This window comes from Ixodes scapularis, unplaced genomic scaffold (genome assembly GCF_016920785.2).
Source record: "Ixodes scapularis isolate PalLabHiFi unplaced genomic scaffold, ASM1692078v2 PGA_scaffold24__2_contigs__length_7659602, whole genome shotgun sequence".
Lineage (NCBI taxonomy): Eukaryota > Metazoa > Arthropoda > Arachnida > Ixodida > Ixodidae > Ixodes > Ixodes scapularis.
The window spans coordinates 3,118,626-3,136,772 of NW_024609851.1; the positions used below are offsets into that span (position 1 = coordinate 3,118,626).

General features: G+C 45.4%; 2 protein-coding genes across 2 annotated transcripts in view; both read left to right on the forward strand.

Moving 5' to 3' along the window:
- The window catches only part of LOC121836298, a 47,068-nt gene extending 40,068 nt beyond the window's left edge, over positions 1 to 7,000 (forward strand). Inside the window, exon 3 of the mRNA XM_042291160.1 lies at positions 6,512 to 7,000. Within this exon, the coding sequence (XP_042147094.1) occupies positions 6,512 to 7,000 (489 nt within the window). The remainder of the gene's footprint in view (positions 1 to 6,511) is intronic.
- A 51-nt stretch (positions 7,001 to 7,051) lies between these two features.
- LOC120841259 (piggyBac transposable element-derived protein 2-like) lies at positions 7,052 to 8,294 on the forward strand. Its single transcript, XM_040212112.1, has 2 exons — positions 7,052 to 7,728; positions 7,877 to 8,294. The coding sequence occupies exons 1-2, from the start codon at positions 7,052 to 7,054 to the stop codon at positions 8,292 to 8,294; spliced, it is 1,095 nt and encodes a 364-aa protein (XP_040068046.1).
- The last annotated feature ends 9,853 nt before the right edge of the window (positions 8,295 to 18,147 follow it).

An 18,147-nucleotide genomic window follows, 5' to 3' on the forward strand; every position in this document is an offset into this window, starting at 1 on the left:
CTATGGATCTACTTCGCCGGAGTCGGCGTCGTTTCATGGTGTAAGCGCTGAAACAAATCTACGAAAGGAAGGTGACCAACTTGAGCCTAATCTGCCAGCGTAAGATGATCGCTCCAAAAGGGTTAATTCTAGAGCGCTCTGTTATGCTATCTTAGATTTCACTGCGCCTATCGCTTATCGCAGCCTCGTAAGCTGCATAACAGCCTTGTCACTGGGGCATAGCGTCCGATTGGTGCCTATTTAAGCGCTGCGATGACAAGCAAACGGCTCTTTTTTAATCCGGTTGCCAGAGAGTAAACACTGCCAGAGCCAGGCCAGCATGTCAGAGTCTTCGGTTCCTCGCCGGACCGTATCAACTCATGATCTGCAAGCAGAGTTCACTAGAAGTCAGAGCGCAGCCAACGCCCCAACCTGATAGAGCAAATCAAGCAACGTCGAAATTGCATCGTCTCAGCGCTGGTCGGCTTTGCGCGTTTCTCATCGCCGCCTGGATTAATCAGGTGCAGTGAATGCGCCGTCGTGCTGTGTGTTCTTCTTTACACTTTACGAACCCTAGAGTGTGTGCGCTTCCGTAAAGCACTTGAAAAGACCGTCCGCTGCAATCTATGCATGCCACTCGGCGAATGACGGGCTGATAACGGGAAGTACTAATAGAGCGCCTGCTAAAAACTTTGCGTACGCACAGAAGAGCGTATCCGCCGAACACCAAACACGTGTTACCCTTATGAAAGCTCTATAATTGCTTACACAATTTTTCGAGAATTGCTTGATCCGCAAATATTATGAGATATACTGCGCTGCCAAGTTACACAGGACACGTAAACTATTAGACGGTAGGTTACACAGCTTTATACATACGGTACAGAATGTCATATGGCATACATGGTAGAGAATGTCAAAGCAACTAACCCAGGATTCTTAGCATTCTATCAAAACTAGTACTCATTTCTCCAAGAAAGAAATGTTCCCTGGACCCACCCAATGTCACCATCTCTATGGAGGGCCACATCATCGTTCCATCTCGGCATATCAAGATCCTCAGTATGACCTTTCGGGCCGACCGCGCGAGCACCATCCCGATAAATAAGCTCAAACACACGAAAGAACAAGTCACCCACATGATCAGACGTATAGCCACCAACACGAGGGATATGCGAAAGGTCGATACGGTTCGCCTAGTCCAGGCATTCCTAATCTCCCGCATTACGTATGCCATACCTTATGCAGTCCTAACCAAGACAGAACTCTCGAAAGTGGATGTAATGATCAGGAAAGCCTACAAACAGGCCCTCAGACTTCCCGTCAGCTCGGCCACCGACAAATGTTTAAAACTCGGCCTACACAATACAGTTGACGGGCTCATAGAAGCCGATCTTTCCAGCCAAAGAATGAGACTGGGAGCCACGGCCGCAGGAAGACTTCTTCTCTCTCGACTGCGACTCACAACCCCTCTACAGCATCCTCCTTCTGAAACTACGATTCTCTCTCTCTCTCTCACGAGGTCCGGAGACACCTCTCCACCTCGCCGCTCCCCCGCAACATCCACACCGTGCATCATGCGGGACGAAGGGAGACCAGAGCCAAAGCCATTTACAAACGCTATGCCCACGAACCAACCACCGCATACACGAACCCGGCCTCATATCTCGGCATAAGAGCCACGGCAGCCGTCGTCGTCCAACAAAATCACCATGTCAGCAGCATCACATTACCAAGATACGAATCCTTACAAACGAAAGAGGCGGCCATTGCTCTTGCCATCGCGCAAACTACAGCCCAAGTCATCATTCCCGACTCGCAGCACGCGTGTCGTACTTTTCTAGAGAGGAAGAATCCACCGTACAACAGAACAGATAATCTCCCAACAATCGCCGGATGGACTCATCAAAATCATATGGACACCCGCCCACTTCCCTGTACCAGGCAATGCAACCGCCCACGCCTTGGCTCGAGAGTTATCCCGCCGGGCCCCGGGAGACGAGCAGGACCGGCCGGTCCCATTGGTAACATATCAAGTGGTCACGCAGCACTATAGGTTGGAGCGAAGTACCTACCCACCCCCACATAAACAACTTTTAAAAGAGCAGAAACGACCTCACCACTAAAGCAGGAACGACATCCCACTAAATGCCATACAGACTAACACCTTCCCCCATCCCACTAAATGCCATACCTTTTCCCCAACTTCTATTCCCCATTATTCCGCCTTTGCGGAGCTCCTGCGACGCTCTTTCGTATGGTAGGAGGATGCGATCAAAACCCCACCCAATCGTCTAACCTCTTTTTGTCTTTATACGAGCTTTGGGAGAGAGCACTGATCAGCACCAACCTGGATGACCGGCTCAAGCTTATGCTCGCGTCGAGGGCAGTGGAAGCAGGGAAAGCTCAAGGCGTCTTGAACTAAGGACTCCTCCCCATCGCTTTTTCATAATAAATATGTTTATTCTCTCTTTTTCTCCAAAGAACATTCGTGATGCGCGAAAGTTGGCAAAAGCCAAGACGACACACCGTTAGAAAATGGCGGCTCCCAGGATACCGGCCGGCATTACCGCGGCTTTCGCGGCATCCTCATGGCTGTGATCTTCAATGCGGACCTACACTGCACTCCCTTAGTACAAATAAATACGCTTAAAGTATACTTAGAATGGCCAAAAGTGTACTGTTAGTCAAGGAGCCTAAAGGAAGCATATTAACTGCACGAAAGGTGTACTTGTAGACAGTACTACAAGTATAATAGCGAATACAAAACTAGCACACTTACGGGGGCATACCTGACATGTGTTGAGACTGTACTATAAGTGTACTAAAATTATCTTGAACTATTGAAGTGTTCTTATTCTATACATTGGCAAGGTTTTTTTTTATTAACGTTAACCGTGTTATAATTTAATCTAATTTTTTTTTAACTGTGGGAAATATGTTCTAATAAACTCCGGTATGTTACTTGGCAATCATTAAAGGTAAGTGTCGCGACGATACAACACTATGATTCCTGTGTGTTGTTTTGTTTTGTTGTTCGGCAGGAAAAGGGATAGCCCGGTGAGGTGTGAAGCTTCACTAAATATATAGAAACCAATTAACTAATAAGGTGTTTGAACGCTAATTTGCCACATACAATTTCTGATCCAACGTAGATTGACAAGACAGTTTTAATATTTGCTTAAGGCATTTATTAATAGTGATGAAGTACTTGTAGAAGCAGGCCTCGAATTCGAGTTAATTAAACATATTGATTTTAAGTGCTGCCGCATGGGACATGTCTTCCCAGGGAGCAAACAGTGTAACGACAATATTGCCGCGCGCAGGGACGAGAAAGCACGACTCGGTCATGGACTTCTGGAAGCTTCTAATTTTTTCTTGCTCCAGGCGTAACTTCAATCATTTATTCCTGCTTCCTTGTTTTATAAATGGCGCTTTATTCTCGCATCGAGCGCATGACGCTCGAGCCTTCTTTGCCGAATCTTCAGCATAGTGACGAACTCTAGATAAGAGGCCGCCCTCGACCTTGCCGAGTAACTCTCGCTCCGGCGCTCGATCCTGCTGTTTCGACGACATCGACGCCTGCGACGCTAACTAACTTTTGTTTTGTTTTGGGCACAAGTTCGCCCCATTAAACGTTTAATTTATTCAGTTCTTCTTATTCTCATCGTTCGTCACTCGTGGCATTTTGGTGGAGGTGCCGGGTATCGCATTCTATGCCCGCGAAGCGTACCCCTTCGAAGACATCCCGGCCAAGTGAGGTGCTAAGCTCCGCGAGGTTTCCCTTCGCAGATGACACCGACACCCTAGCAAGCCGCCGTACCATGGGGTAACGCCCAAAATTCGAACCCCTGCCGCAGAAGCAGAAGATTCCTACGATGACCACCCCGCCCGTCGTCGTCCTGCCCGTCGCTCCACGCAAACCTACTCCCTTCCTCGACGAGATCTTCGAGGACGTCGAATACTGGATGAATGAGTACGAACCCGCGGCTCGCCACAACAGGTGGAGTGACGAACAGCGCCTGCAGAACCCCTAATTTTCATTTAAAGGAACTGCAAGGCGCTGGTTCGGAAACCACGAAGCTTTATTGATTTTAAGACAGCTTTGCAAGAGCAAGCTGACGGGTACTTTCGCCAGTCAACAACACGGAGAGACGGCCAAAGATATGCTGCAATCGTGGACCCACGGCCACAATGAGAGGGTCACAAGCTTTGAACAAGACTTCCTGCGCCTGAGCTCCCGGGCCGACCCTCAGGCCACCAGGGAAAAGAAGCTGCGTATTCTGATGCGTGGCACGAATGACGACATTTTCGGTGGAGTCGTACGCAACCCACCGACGACCGTTCGAGAATTCGTCGCAGAAGCTACGAACATCGAGCTCCCTTCTTTCCACAGCCAGCCGCTATGAGAAGCTATCCGGCGTTCGTGCGTTTCCGAAGTCCCCTTGCGACCTAGCCTATGGCATTCCGGGCATTCGTGCGCTTATTCGCGACGTCGTCCGGGAGAAGCTTCTGCCGACTGCTGACCGCCCGGCCTCATTCTCCATAGCCAAGGTTGTTTGAGACGAGGTTCAGCAAGCGTTCCTGCCAGATGCCCTCGTCACCATGGCCTCACACAAAGAGCCGACACTGACCTACGCCGCATGGCTCGACGACCACCGCCAGCTGCCCAACATTACCCGGTGGCGCTACAACGGAACTCAACGACGCAGGCGAACCGCCGACGTCTCGACGATCGACTCCATACGTCCGGCGAGAACAACAGGCGCCCAGGAAGATTGACGCGTGGCGAACGCCCGATCAACGCCTGTTGTGCTACCACTGCGGTGAAGCGGACCACATCTACCGACGATGCCCCTACCGCCAGCTGGGACTGCAAGGGTTTGCTCCCAACGACCTCGACCACGTCTTATGGTTAATTCGGGTGTTCACCTCTCTCCTCTTTCCTTGATTCAGCAGAGCGTCCCCTCATCGCCGCCAGAGCGACTCTGGATCCTTTTCAGCTGATCACAACTGCTCGCTTCAGAGCGCTCCGAGATTCTCAGACCAGTAATGGAACTAAAACTTTTTAATTTCAATAGTGCATGAGAAAAAAAAAAGATTTTACAGCGTACGGTGGACGGTTGAGGATTATTTACGCTCGCAAGGTGATGAAATAACGGTTGAGACGTAAATTGTTTTACGCATCGCCATGTAAAAAAAAAGAAAAAAAGTATGCGAATTGATTTTTTCCGTACAGAGCGAAAGCCAATGCTTGGGAAGAGCTGTCAACTCGTCGCGTTTTCGACAGTGAATGCGGTGCGATAGCGGTCATGCACACGGCAGAGCAAGCAAGTACAAGATGGTTAATAAACCGCATTTTTTTCACGGCGAATTATCGTGCAAGCAGTATATAGCACATATCGCCATGTGACATAAATGACTGTGCATTATATTCGGTTTTCCCTTTACTTCACAACACAAACCTTTGAAAGCACTTTTACCAGACCTGAAAACTTCTTGAAGCGACCAGAAAACCCGGTAAAACAGCGGCGATCTCTGCGAGTTGTTTCTTCGTCGGTTAGGCTCAGCGAAATCACCGCCGCGAGAATTAGGATATTGTAAAAGCACTGGGAATACTTCACACCGTTCATGTTTCGGTCACAAACAAATGCCGTCCAGTCCGTTGTAATCATCACACCGTCGAATGCACACGCACATTCTAGATGTTTTGATTTTTTTTTTTACATTTTGATTTGTGTATTGTTTGTGTTTGTATAAAAGTTACTCCCCTACAATAATGCCCCCAAGGTGAAATGTAGGTAAAAAATAAATAAATAAATAAATAAACTCTATTGTGTCAACAGTAACACAAAGTAATCAAGAGTGATCGTAAAATTCGCCTGGAAATAAATCATTTGGGTGTACAAAAAACGTCAAAGTAATAAAAAGAAGCGCTTATGTTAATTAAACTTATATTATATAAAATGGGTCGCTAGTAACCCAAAGTAGTCAAAGTGTCAGTGCTGGTGATATAACCTCAGTTGTGTAACTAATAAATCAGTTAACCCTTTAAGGACGTATGTCGCGAATTCGCGACATACCACTTAGTCCGCTGTATAGAATATTTCCGTCAACTATGAGCCCCGCGCCGACTGTCGCGAAATCGCGACGTACGTACCGAAGCGCCACGGTATGCTTGCGCCATCTGTTGGCGGCCCGGTGTACTTTGCGCCGTAAACAACTTTTGCCCGTGGACAAGATTTCAGAGCACGTGGTTTTCGAATTCCCAGCTGTCCTTCTAGCGTAATCGAGAGGTAAGTTTTCGTTTTAAAATTGTTTCTAGCTTAAATGTGGTCCCAACTAACTGTACAAAGCACACATCCTTTTAATACTGAGGTCTTTCAGAAAATAAGATGTTCTGTTCGCTTTGTCGCGAATTCGCGACACTCTGCATTGAGTGATTTGCAAGTCGCAGTTTGGCTAATCTAAAACAAAAAAATATTTCTGGCTTACCACTTAGTTTCAATGAGCCATACTTTATATATTGTAGGTCATGGAAGCTCGCTTCTTCTATGGGAAGAAGAAAATTCCGTGTAGGACGCGTTTACCACCCGAAGACGGAAGCGACGACAGCTGCCTAAGTGACACTGACAATGAGGATGCGGACTACAACCCTCTCCAACAGTTCAACGCACCCCCCGATAATGACACAAGCGAAGAAAGTGAAGAAGAAGAAGAAGAATCGGTGCCAGCTTCCTCGAAAGGAGTGAATCGGCCAGTGCACTGGTCAAAAACATCTTCATCTCTGAGTAATGACGTTCCTCAGTGGAAAGGCGCAGCGCATGAGAGCGAGGCCGTCAGGTCCCCAATCGAGAACTTCCAGGGATTCTTCGACGACAACGTGTTCAATCTAATTGTGCAGCAGAGCAATATTTATGCAGTACAGCAAAACCCGAATAAGCCTCTAGCCTTGTCCCGGGTGGAACTTGAGCAGTTTCTAGGCTGCACTGTCTACATGTCAATCTTCCAGCTACCATAATCTCGTTTGTACTGGTCAGCTGAGTGCAGACTACCAGTTGTGGCCGATATTATGACGCGCGACAGGTGGGAGGAGATGAAATCCTCGCTACACTTCAACGACAACCTCAGCATGCCACCAGCCGACAGCTCCCCGAAGGATAGACTGTTCAAGATTCGCCCCCTTCTCGAGATGCTCCTCCCGAAATTCGAGGAGATTCCTCAGGAACAATGCCTCTGTGTGGACGAACAGATGGTTCCCTTCAAAGGGCACTGCAGCATCAAGCAATACCTCCCCAAGAAGCCTCGCAAGTGGGGTTACAAAATATTCATGCTTTGTGACTCCAGGGGTGTTGTACATTCTTTTGACGTGTACACTGGCCACATCGATCAAGTGCCGGGTTTTCCTGAGATCGGGGCAAGTGGTAACATCGTCATAAAACTGGCTCAGTGCGTGCAGCCTCAACTGGGCCACCTTCTGTACTTTGACAATTGGTTCACGTCTCTGAAGCTTCTCGTGACTTTGGCACAAAGAGGCACATATGCCCTTGGTACTGTGCGTGCAAATCGACTGCAGGGTTGCAAAATGGCCTCGGACACAGAACTCCGCAAGAGAGGACGAGGAAGTGCAGAAGAGTACGAGGCAGTGGTGGATAACCAGAAGGTGATCGTTGTCAAGTGGTACGACAACCGATCGGTGACCACCGCAAGTACCTTTGCCGGTGCACAACCCGTCTCCACTGTCATGAGGTGGGATAGCCGTGAAAAGAAGTCTGTCCAGGTTGAGTGTCCTAGCGCAGTTGTTACGTACAACAAGTGCATGGGAGGTGTTGATCTCCTTGATGCACTGATAGAATACTATCGGATCCAGTTGAGGTCAAAAAAATTTTACCTCAAGCTTTTTTTTTCACTTTTTGGACATGGTGATCGTTGTGATCTGGCTCCTCTACCGACGAGACTGTCAGTCACTCGGCGTTCCAAAGAATAAGCAGAGAGACCTGCTGAAATTCCGGCTTGGAATTGCGGAAGCCCTCTGCAAACAAGAAAAGGACCTCTCCTCAAAGAAGCAGGGACGACCGTCCGGCTCTCTTCAAGCTCAACTCGAAATGAAGAAGCGACGAGGACCCACGAGCCACATCCCCAACGAGGACGTCCGCACGGACAGCACAGGACATTGGCCGGTTGTCAAAGACACGAGACAGCGGTGCAAGAAACCTGGTTGCAAGGGACATACCAACGAAATGTGCAGCAAATGCAACGCGCATCTTTGCCTCAACAAGAACACCAACTGCTTCTTTGATATCCATCAGCCATAAAGTAGAAGCCAGGTGCTTTCTGCGCTGCTTGTTTGTTATGGGAACGCAATAAGCAAAATATTGTTCCACTCCTTTCGAGACTTTTTGTTTACTACGCTAATATTATTGGTGAAAAAAATAAATTTTATTCAGATGGCGTTGTGAAATTATTGACTTCGTGGCCTGTTGTCGCGAATTCGCGACATACCTCTTTTAGCCAAATAGGGTACCCATCACAACTCACAATGTTTGTATCTTTTTAAAAGCACCTTAAGCACCACATTCCCGCAAAAACATCTTTTTTAGTCGACTGAAAAATAAATTGTGTGTTGTTTATAGGTTAAAATAATTTAAACCTCAAGGCCATAATGAAACAAAACTCAATATCAGCGGTGACAATTTCAGCGTCAAATATCTGAAAAGTAATAATAAATTCCTATTGTGCTTATGTCTCCTTAGCTCTATCAAAAATAAGTCAAAGAAATAATAGAATGCAAAAGCGTTCATTTCGATTTAATGATGTCGAGTGTGCAAGAATAACTCAAGCTTACAACGACATAATCATGTTGAATAAACCTGAGACTGGAGCAGAAATGAACACATGAGTGGAAGGAACATAAAAGGACTGGACGACGTCTACAATTGAGACGTCGTTTTGTCCTTTTTTGTTCCTTCAACTTATGTGTTCGTTTCTGCCCCAGTCCCAGGTTTATTCAACGTGGTTAACATTCACCAGCTTGCCCACACTCTTATACTTTATCTCTTAAAAAGTGCAATAAGCATATCAGTTGAGTCTCGTTAGCCATGCGGCTACTAACTTCAAGTACTCGACATATTGCTCAGAGTATCACTTGTCCCTAACAAAATTTAATTCGATAGAGTTAAACAAAAACCCCAAGTTATCAGAGGTGTAAGCGAAACATGATCACTGAAAACAAATAAGTGCATGTGTATGTTGCGGATTGAAGGGATGCTGAACAGAAATTTCGAGCTCACAAACCAGGGGTGGGGCGATAGGCGGGGCTTCGCAGAACGGAAAAACACCACACATACAGCGATGTCTCTAGCGAATGGCCGTGTCTTTTATTGGAGAAATGTGCCATTGAACACGGCCGAAGAGGCCGACGAGAGATGTTACGTCACGATTTACATTCCTTATACACCTCGCTTCGTCCCGTCGAGCTGGTGAACCGAAGCGAGGAAAAGAGAATTGACGCCGCTTTCCCTTGTTCTCAACAGTTCCAGGAGGATATTGATGTCACAGTCCTCGCTTGGTCGTGCCTTCTTGTCCAAAAATACGGCCACCCGGAAAAAAAAAGTAGGACTAGTTGTTCCTAACTTCTCGCGACTGCAAAATGCATAGTTATACACAATACCGAGAGTTTCAGACGAATTTACTTTTGCAGAGCAAAACGTAAAAATGGTTTGTGAAAGGGCGACGTCTAATAAACACTACGCTCATTCCAAGAAAGCAAAACGTTTCGGCCAAGAGGCGCCGGGATGCTAGAAAGCAGAAAGGCACTAAATAGGGGCCTATACACGAATGTAGATGTTTAAATAATGAACGAAAACTCACCTTGTCTGGTCGTCCATCTCCGTGCTCGGTCTATCCTCATCCTTGTCAGGGTTTCTCATTGTCTGCGAAAATTCCGACGTCGACAGTTTTATTTCTTTTCTAACTAGAGGACCCGCGAACGTATTTTCAACATGAGGTCTCAAAGGCTGGTACGTGCTTTGAAATGTCAAGCATATTACATACAAAAAATTGCGACTTCCGAACTTTTAATTTTGACCGAACGTTCGACAACTTTCACTTTCATCAATATAAAGTTACAAATCCGACTCGTGTGGGAATTTCGAACGTACTAAGTTCAAAATTCCAAACCAATTTGAAGTTCTGAAGAAAAAAAAAAAAAGATGTACCATATTGGAACCAGGTTTACTTCCAAAGGTTTAAAGCAACATATACAAAATATCAATGCAATTTGTGGAGTGGAGTGAAAACGGCACTAAAGTTTTACTTAGCCGATCGTGCCATTAAAGAATCGTTTCCCGAATTTAACCTGTGAAATCATCATGTATTTTTTTGTGTGCAATTTTTTTTCCCGTTTTTAACCTTTTAACTCATCGTGAACCAACTAGCTCAAACCTGTTTATTAATTTTGTTCCAAAAATTGAAGCGATCCCTTTGAGATGTCCTTGGCCTCGTGCCTCATACCTGTTTCATCCGACTTACTCGCGGAGCATCTCCCTACAGAACTCCGTAGATTTCCTCTAGAAAACCGACAGTCCGGAGGGTCCCCGGTCTGCATACTTGACATTCAACCGATGCGCTTTCTTGGGACGTTCGTCATAACCCGTTCTGGGTAAAGTACCGCTTGAATGTACTTGAAGTAAATTACACAGTAAATTATAGGTTATTTTCCTCCAGTAAGGTAGTGAGGACAGCGGCCGCAATGTACCTTTAGAAAAGTCTTATAAATACAGTGTACTTTCAAAGTAAAGTACCGGAACTTAAAAAAGAAAAAAACATTCCGTAACACCTTTTCGTTCCAATGTACAGATTTTTTTTCCTTTCTAAACTAGGATGCAATGCCCCTGGGTGTAATTGGGGGTGCATGAGTTATTTTCTAAAATGACGGCGCATATTGGATATTGTCAAGTGGTCAGAGTGTAGTTACTTTACTGCTGCTGGCAAAATATTAAACAATCAACTTATAAATCGCTTCTCTTGCATCGGTCTTATAGCCGCCGTCAGTTCACTCACTTATCTTTAGATTCGATGCTGCATCGTGCTGAAAGCTTTGCCACCATTTGCCAGGTGGATAGAGCTTGCATATAAAATAGAACTTCTTACTATCATAACGTGCAATTTCAACCATTTCTTCATCAACATTGCCCGGCAATTTCGTTGCTCGTAAAAAAGACATTGCGCGCACTGCACTCCACAGCGCAAGTTTCGTGAACACTGTGAGTCTTCCCCATCATCCCCTTTTCCCTCTGACTGCTGAATTTGGTGCTGCTTGCACTGGCTTGCACACAAGGGCGATAATTGCACGAGGACGGAGCATGACGATAGTCCTGTATCTTCCGCAAGTAACCCTCTTGTGAATTAGTGCCCTCTGTTAATGTTGTTAAGGTCCTTTCCCGCGCTCACCAAGCAGCAAGTAGCCAGAGTTCAAAATGCTGCGGGTAAGCCCCCCACCCCCTTACAAACTGCAATTAGCGTCGTCTACTTGCATTTCTCATGAGTGTGAAGTCTCAGTAATACTTCAGACTGGGCAAAGCCCCCCCCCCCCTTTGTTATAAAAATTTAACAAGATCAGGATAGTGGAATGAACCTTTAAGTCGGAAATTGTACTTTTCGTGGAACGTATCAGAAAAAAATACTTGATGTAAAGTACAAGTATACAGTAAGATGACGTAGTTCAAGTAAAGTACACATTTTTAGGCCAACTTGAGGTGGCACTTTAATTACAATGTATCTAAAGTGCTTCCATACACTAGTCACAACGTAGCTTAGTTGTCTGCGAACGTAAGTCCCTTGATTCCCTCGAGTAAGCCACAAATTGAAGAAAGGCGCGCGCGGAGCGCGACGCCGACGCGCTAGGCCGAGCGCTGAATTGGAACTTATTTCATTATCACTAAGACCGGCTGCATTTTAGTGCGACAAATATCTTCATTAAATGAAGAATAAAAGTTCTATACACCGGCGATACAGAAAGCCCGATGTCTTCCGGCCGTAACCTCATTCGCCGTACTTTCGGGGGTCGGTGAGCCTCATCATTCAGTTTGGTTAAGTACTCCTCAACCTTTGGCTGTGTCGGGTGCTGTGCCTGCGTCCAGTGTTTCCTCTATCCAACGAGTCATTTTATTAAAAATGAACGCCCATATAAACTAAGAACATTCGGGAGCGTCGACGCTTTTATATGCATCCCTTGACTTGTACATTTTGTTATCTCCTGCCAGCATCGCATTTCAGGGACGTAAGATCGGACTGCTACGAATTTGCAAAGATATAGAAAGTACGTTTAGGGCTATTCGATGAACTGTTCAACCAGTTCCAAGCGTGTTTTATAAGTTACGATAAACAACGTGTATCACAGGTAGCGTCATAAGTCCCGGAGTACTTAGAAGAAATAATTAATTCTGGCAAAAATAAATGCGCACTCTCTTCAGTAAAGTGCCTAGCACATTTTCCGACTTTTTATAGTTGAATCCTTGCCAGTGATATTCATACTTACAACATCAATTAGGAACTTTTTGTACGTTTTGAACTTGTACCTCGAAAAAAATTTAAATCTTCTATTTTTCGAACACGTACATGCTTCAATGAAATAATAATAATAAAAAAAAATCGTTGAAATATTGCGAACTTGGGTTGTCGAGACATTTCAAGCCTTCTAAATCTGCGATATTATTTAACTTTGAGAAACGTCGCCATTTCGTCACTTTTTTTTATAATTCGAACCTCAGCGGGGTTCGAAATATGCGAACTTTTCAAATTCGCACCTTCAAGAGATTTGAAAAGTTTGAAACGTTAAACGTCAAACTTCGGAAGGTTCGCGGAGTTTAAATTTCTAGACGTAAAACAGAAATACTCGAAACTTCTACTTTAGCTTTAAGAAAACCATGAAATACATTTTGGGCTCAGAGAACTTGGGATTTTAATATTCGCGTAGCATGTAGCCCGCCAAAATAAATATATAGTACACGAGGGTAGAAAGCCAATTGCATGATTTTGGTATGAAAGATTGACAATAAAGCGGCGTATTTTTTACCTCCTTTTTTGGCGCTCTCCACCTTTTCACAGTGATGCATCTGCTGTGCCCAAGCTCATCAGCTGAGCCGAGCTCCCTCACTGCACACGAGCACTACGTCACTTGGACGTACACGATCTTCAGATGTCAGTCCTTCCACAAATATTTAAATTCGCGTTGTTGGCCAATAAATGCCGTGGGGCAATATTTGTCATTACTTGACATTGACAAGTTATGGTGTGCGTTTACAAGGCACATTTTAAGATAGGAGTCATACCAATCGGTGCCCAAGCAAGCCCCGAAGAAGTGATTAATTTTTCTTTCGCTCTTCAGTGGGGGATTAAAGCTAAGAAGGGAAACGTTGAAAGATCATTTCATGGTTCATTTAGGTAATTTTTTTAGAGACGTATGCACCAGTCACTGTGCCAAGAGTGACATTTATCTTTATACGGCTGGGAATATGTAAAGAGTTAGGCTTCGTTGGCGTTAGAGGGAGAGGGAGAGACTAAATAATGACTCCATACTTCGTTTCCCCTTAAGATAGACCGCAGCAAACGCTAGGTACCATCACAGCGTTTCACGGCGCCACGCCCCTCGACCGTGGCTCCGCCCCTCCCCAAGGTCACGTGACACTCACATGGCCTTGGATTGGTCTCGGTGTCTCGCAGCGTCCACGGCGGTTCATAGCAAGGTGAAGCGAAATGTAGAGACGGCTTAACTATATCTTGCTGTTTTTCTAAATCCACTGAAAGAGCGTTCTACATGTCACTAAACGCGCGTTCTTCACAATTTACGTTCTATACCTGTTCATCATATCTCTTTTTTTTAATTTTGTATCCGCGAACCTCTGGGGATGATGCTGGAATATTTTACATAATTTTTGTGCAATATTGCCGACATTTTACATTATACACGACACATTACATACATATCATAACACTGCTCTTCAGGCCACGCCTGAGAACATTAAAATGCAGTCCATTGCATGAGGGCTATGAGGGGCAAAATTGCTGAATGTGTGCGAAACAATAAGAATTTGCGACGTATACAATTATTGCTGTCCTCACGCACACTGAAACGTACAGAAGGTTTCAGAGGCCTGGATAAGGAGGCTAGCATTCAGCGATGCGTCGGCCTTCCTCAACTCGGAATGTAACTTCAGCAACAGCGCCCTAGATGTTTTGAATTCATTACCGATCTACACACCAACATACATTCACGCATTCAGATTGACACAATTTTTATTGTTTTTTAGGGCGTTTGACCGCGTTTCCACATAAACGTCTACTTAAAATCTTGAGTGTTTCAATATTGATATTTTTTTAATTAGCTGAATTCGGGAATTTTTGATCAACATGACACAGGCAGCTTCTTTTATTGTGATCTTTCTTCTAGTATTGATGTGAAGTCTGGTTTTCCTAATAGGTCTGTTTTGGGCCCCTTGTTGTTCCTTATCTATAATAATAACAATGCCGCTAACCTTTCATTCACAGTCAGTCACTTCGCAGACGACTTCGTTATTTATAGAATTGTCAAAAATTAGACCGACTGTCTCTCACTACATCATGACTAAGACGCCCTCTGTTGGGAGTGCGATCGCTGGCAGATTAAGATGAATGCCTCAAAGTCTATATTGATGAGCTCCTCCACAACAATCCCCTGATAGTTTCAACTACTCAGAAGGTATATTAATCAAGGAAATATATAACTACAAGTATCTAGGCGATATTTTGAGCGAAAACATCCGTATTGAGATATCTCATTTGTAGGAGACATTTTGGGTCCATAAAAACACATATAAATCATACAAGAAATGTAAGAGCATGCAAGAACCATTTAAGAACACTATAACAACTATATATGAACTTTATAAGGTATATAAGAACATATAAGAAACTCGTGAGAAGTTTATCAGAAGTTCCATATATGGTTTTTATGTGTCCCCAGTCCCCAGCGTTCGGCAGCATAATCATCTCGGATTCACTCTGGACAGAGGTCTTACGTGGACGCCTCATGTTTCACGACTCAAGATGAAATTGACGTCCATAATACATCTTATGCGATTCTTCAGTGGTACAACATGGGGCGCCACCGTAGGCTGCCTACAGAGACTGCTCGAGGCCTTCGTTCTTGGGCTTCTGAGATACCACTTGAATATTCTGAACAACACCTGTGCGAGCAGTATACGAGCTATTAGTGCATTGAAGCCCAAGCTCTACGCACCTGCTTAGGGCTGCCACGGTGTGCTTCAACGTCCGGGGCAATTACGGAGGCTCGAAGGCATCTCAATTGAAGCATATATGATACAAGAAACTATCCTACTACATTTAAGACACCTTACAAGACATCCGAACCACCATCTGGCCACGTTACCTTAAGAGAGACCAGAGTCTGCCTTCTCCAAAGCGATAACAAAACACAATATTCTTCCAAGTGACCTATTTCCTGTACAGATGGAAGGAATACCACCATGGACCTTTCTGAAGCCGAGAATAACGTTATACGTAAAAGGTATACATAAGAAGACGTCAATTCCACCTCCGGTTCTCAAACAACTGACATTAGGAGTCATCAGTGAAGCGTACGGCTTGCCGACACATATATACACCGATGGGTCGTCCTCTGAAACACTCTCTGGAATTGGAGTTGTCATACCTGCCCACAATCATACCGTCAAGATGAAGATAAGACTTCGAACGACATCAACGGCTTCCGAATTAGCTGCCATACGAGAAGCAATACTGTACATTATGTCTCGATCACCACAACTATGGACACTCTTCAGTGACTCAAAGTCAGTATTACAAATAATAAAGACTTTCATGAAACGCAATGCGTACGACCAACTGGCATATCAGGTATCCGCTCTCTGCCATCCAGCCCTCGTAAAAGGCCACCAGATTTCTATTCAGTGGATTCCAGGCCACTGTGGCATCCCCGGAAATAATGCAGCAGACAGAGCCGCGAAGTCAACGATCAGTGTCGATTCAATTATGATACGTTACTCCAAAAGTGACAGCAACTCTGAAGTTCAAGCCATGGCAAAGACAATTTTATTAGGAGACTGGATGAACGTAAAAACACACGACCGGAGATTATGCTGTCTAGACCCCCAACGAACCTTTCGCGTTCCATCCGGAGTTTCAAGACAACTGGAAACAACTCTGCACCGACTGCGACTAGGTGTAGCATATACACCGCAGTTCCCTTGTCGAATAGGACAGAACATCTGCGGCGATTGCACCAGCTGTGAGGTGGAAAAGTCAATTGAGCATATCTTATGCCAGTGTGTTGAGTTTGATGAAGAACGCCAAACGCTTCAAGAAACATTACAAAAAATAAATTCACGTCCGTTTAGCGCTTTCAAAGTGCTTGGCAGCTGGCACACTACCCAACAGTTTATGAAGGTCACCGAGGCTCTGATACGATTTCTGAGAAACACAGGACTTTCGGACAGACTCTAAATGACTGAAAACTCTATATTGCCGCGCGCAGGGTCACGGACTTCTAGAACAACATAAGCAGGGATAAACGACGGAAGTTATGTACGGAGCAAGAATAAACAAGAAAGTTCTAGAAGTCCGTGATCCTGCGCGCGGCATTATCCAGCTGGACTAAACAAGAAAGTTCTGGAAGTCCGTGACCCTGCGGGCGGTGACGACTATGCTGGACTCTATGTTGCCGCACGAGTCAGTCGACGACGGGAGCGATGACGCCCAGGTGGTTGCTCAACGGGCAGAAGAGGTCCGCCAGCTAGCCAGACTACGAATTCAAGACCAGCAACGTGTCGACGCCGGCCGCTACAATCTTCGCCGGCGTGACGTCCACTTTCAACCCGGAGACCGGGTGTGGGTCTGGACACCAATACGGCGCCGCGGTCTCAGCGAGAAGCTTCTGAAACGCTATTTCGGACCCTACAAGATCATCCGACGGCTCGGCGATCTGAACCACGAAGTCCTTCCCGACGGAACGCGCCCATCTGCAAGACGTCAGCCGCGACCCGAGGTGGTACACGTCGTCCGGCTGAAGCGGTATTACGAACGATAGAACTTTTTACTCTTGTCGACGAGCGAACTGTGAACTCTGAACTGTGAACTGTGGCTCGCAATTCCGCTGTCGTTTTGTTTTGGATTTTTTTTTTGTTTTTTTTTTGTTTTGTGCTGCATCGGGACGATGCGCTTTTAAAGGGGGGGGGGGGATAATGCCGCGCGCAGGGTCACGGACTTCTAGAACTTTCTTGTTTATTCTTGCTCCGTACATAACTTCCGTCGTTTATCCCTGCTTATGTTGTTCTAGAAAGTGCGTCTTCATTCTCGCCCCGAGCGCGCTACGCTCGAACCTTCTCCGCCGAATCTTCGAGAAAGTGATTCACTCTAGATAAGACGCCGCTCGCGACATTGTCGAGTCAGTTTTCGCCTCAGCGTTCAATCGTGCTGCTTCGCCGCCTTCGACGCTCGCGACGCTCTGTTGTTATCTTTCTTTCTGCTTTTACTTCTTGGGCACAAGTTCGCCCGATTAAACGTTCAGTTTACTCCGTTATTCGCCGCCTCATCACTTGTCCTTCGTGACAATATGAGACTGCTTACATAATTCACTAGATCATAATAATCTTCATTGACAATATTCACCTCATATTCCTACCCCACTGCTATGTCTTTCCTTCCCCCTCTCCCTATCCTCGGTGCAGAGTAGCAAGCTAGAACTGACGTTCGGGTTAAAATCCCTGCCTCTCCTTCATAAAGCACTATTACTACTACTACTTATACAGAGTGTTTGTTTTTAGCTGCACAAAATTAAAAAAAATGGATCGTGAGATAGAGTATTTTAAGCCCTGGGAAAGTGTTAATGACCATGGCGGCCTCTAGAAAAATTGTGAAATTAGGTATTAGTTAGCTAATTAACTAAATTGTTTTAACTAACTTTTTAACATTTAACTTGAGGGCACATAATGTTTTTAGAGAATGGAAGGTCGATCTCAATATGGCCTAACCCTGCCATCAAAGTTTGATTAAAAGATTTGTAGAAGGTGCTACAGGGTCCAGAAATGTCACTTTGTTACACGGCGTAAAATCGAAACTAAGCGACATAGACCGCCGGTAAATTTATCGCTCCGC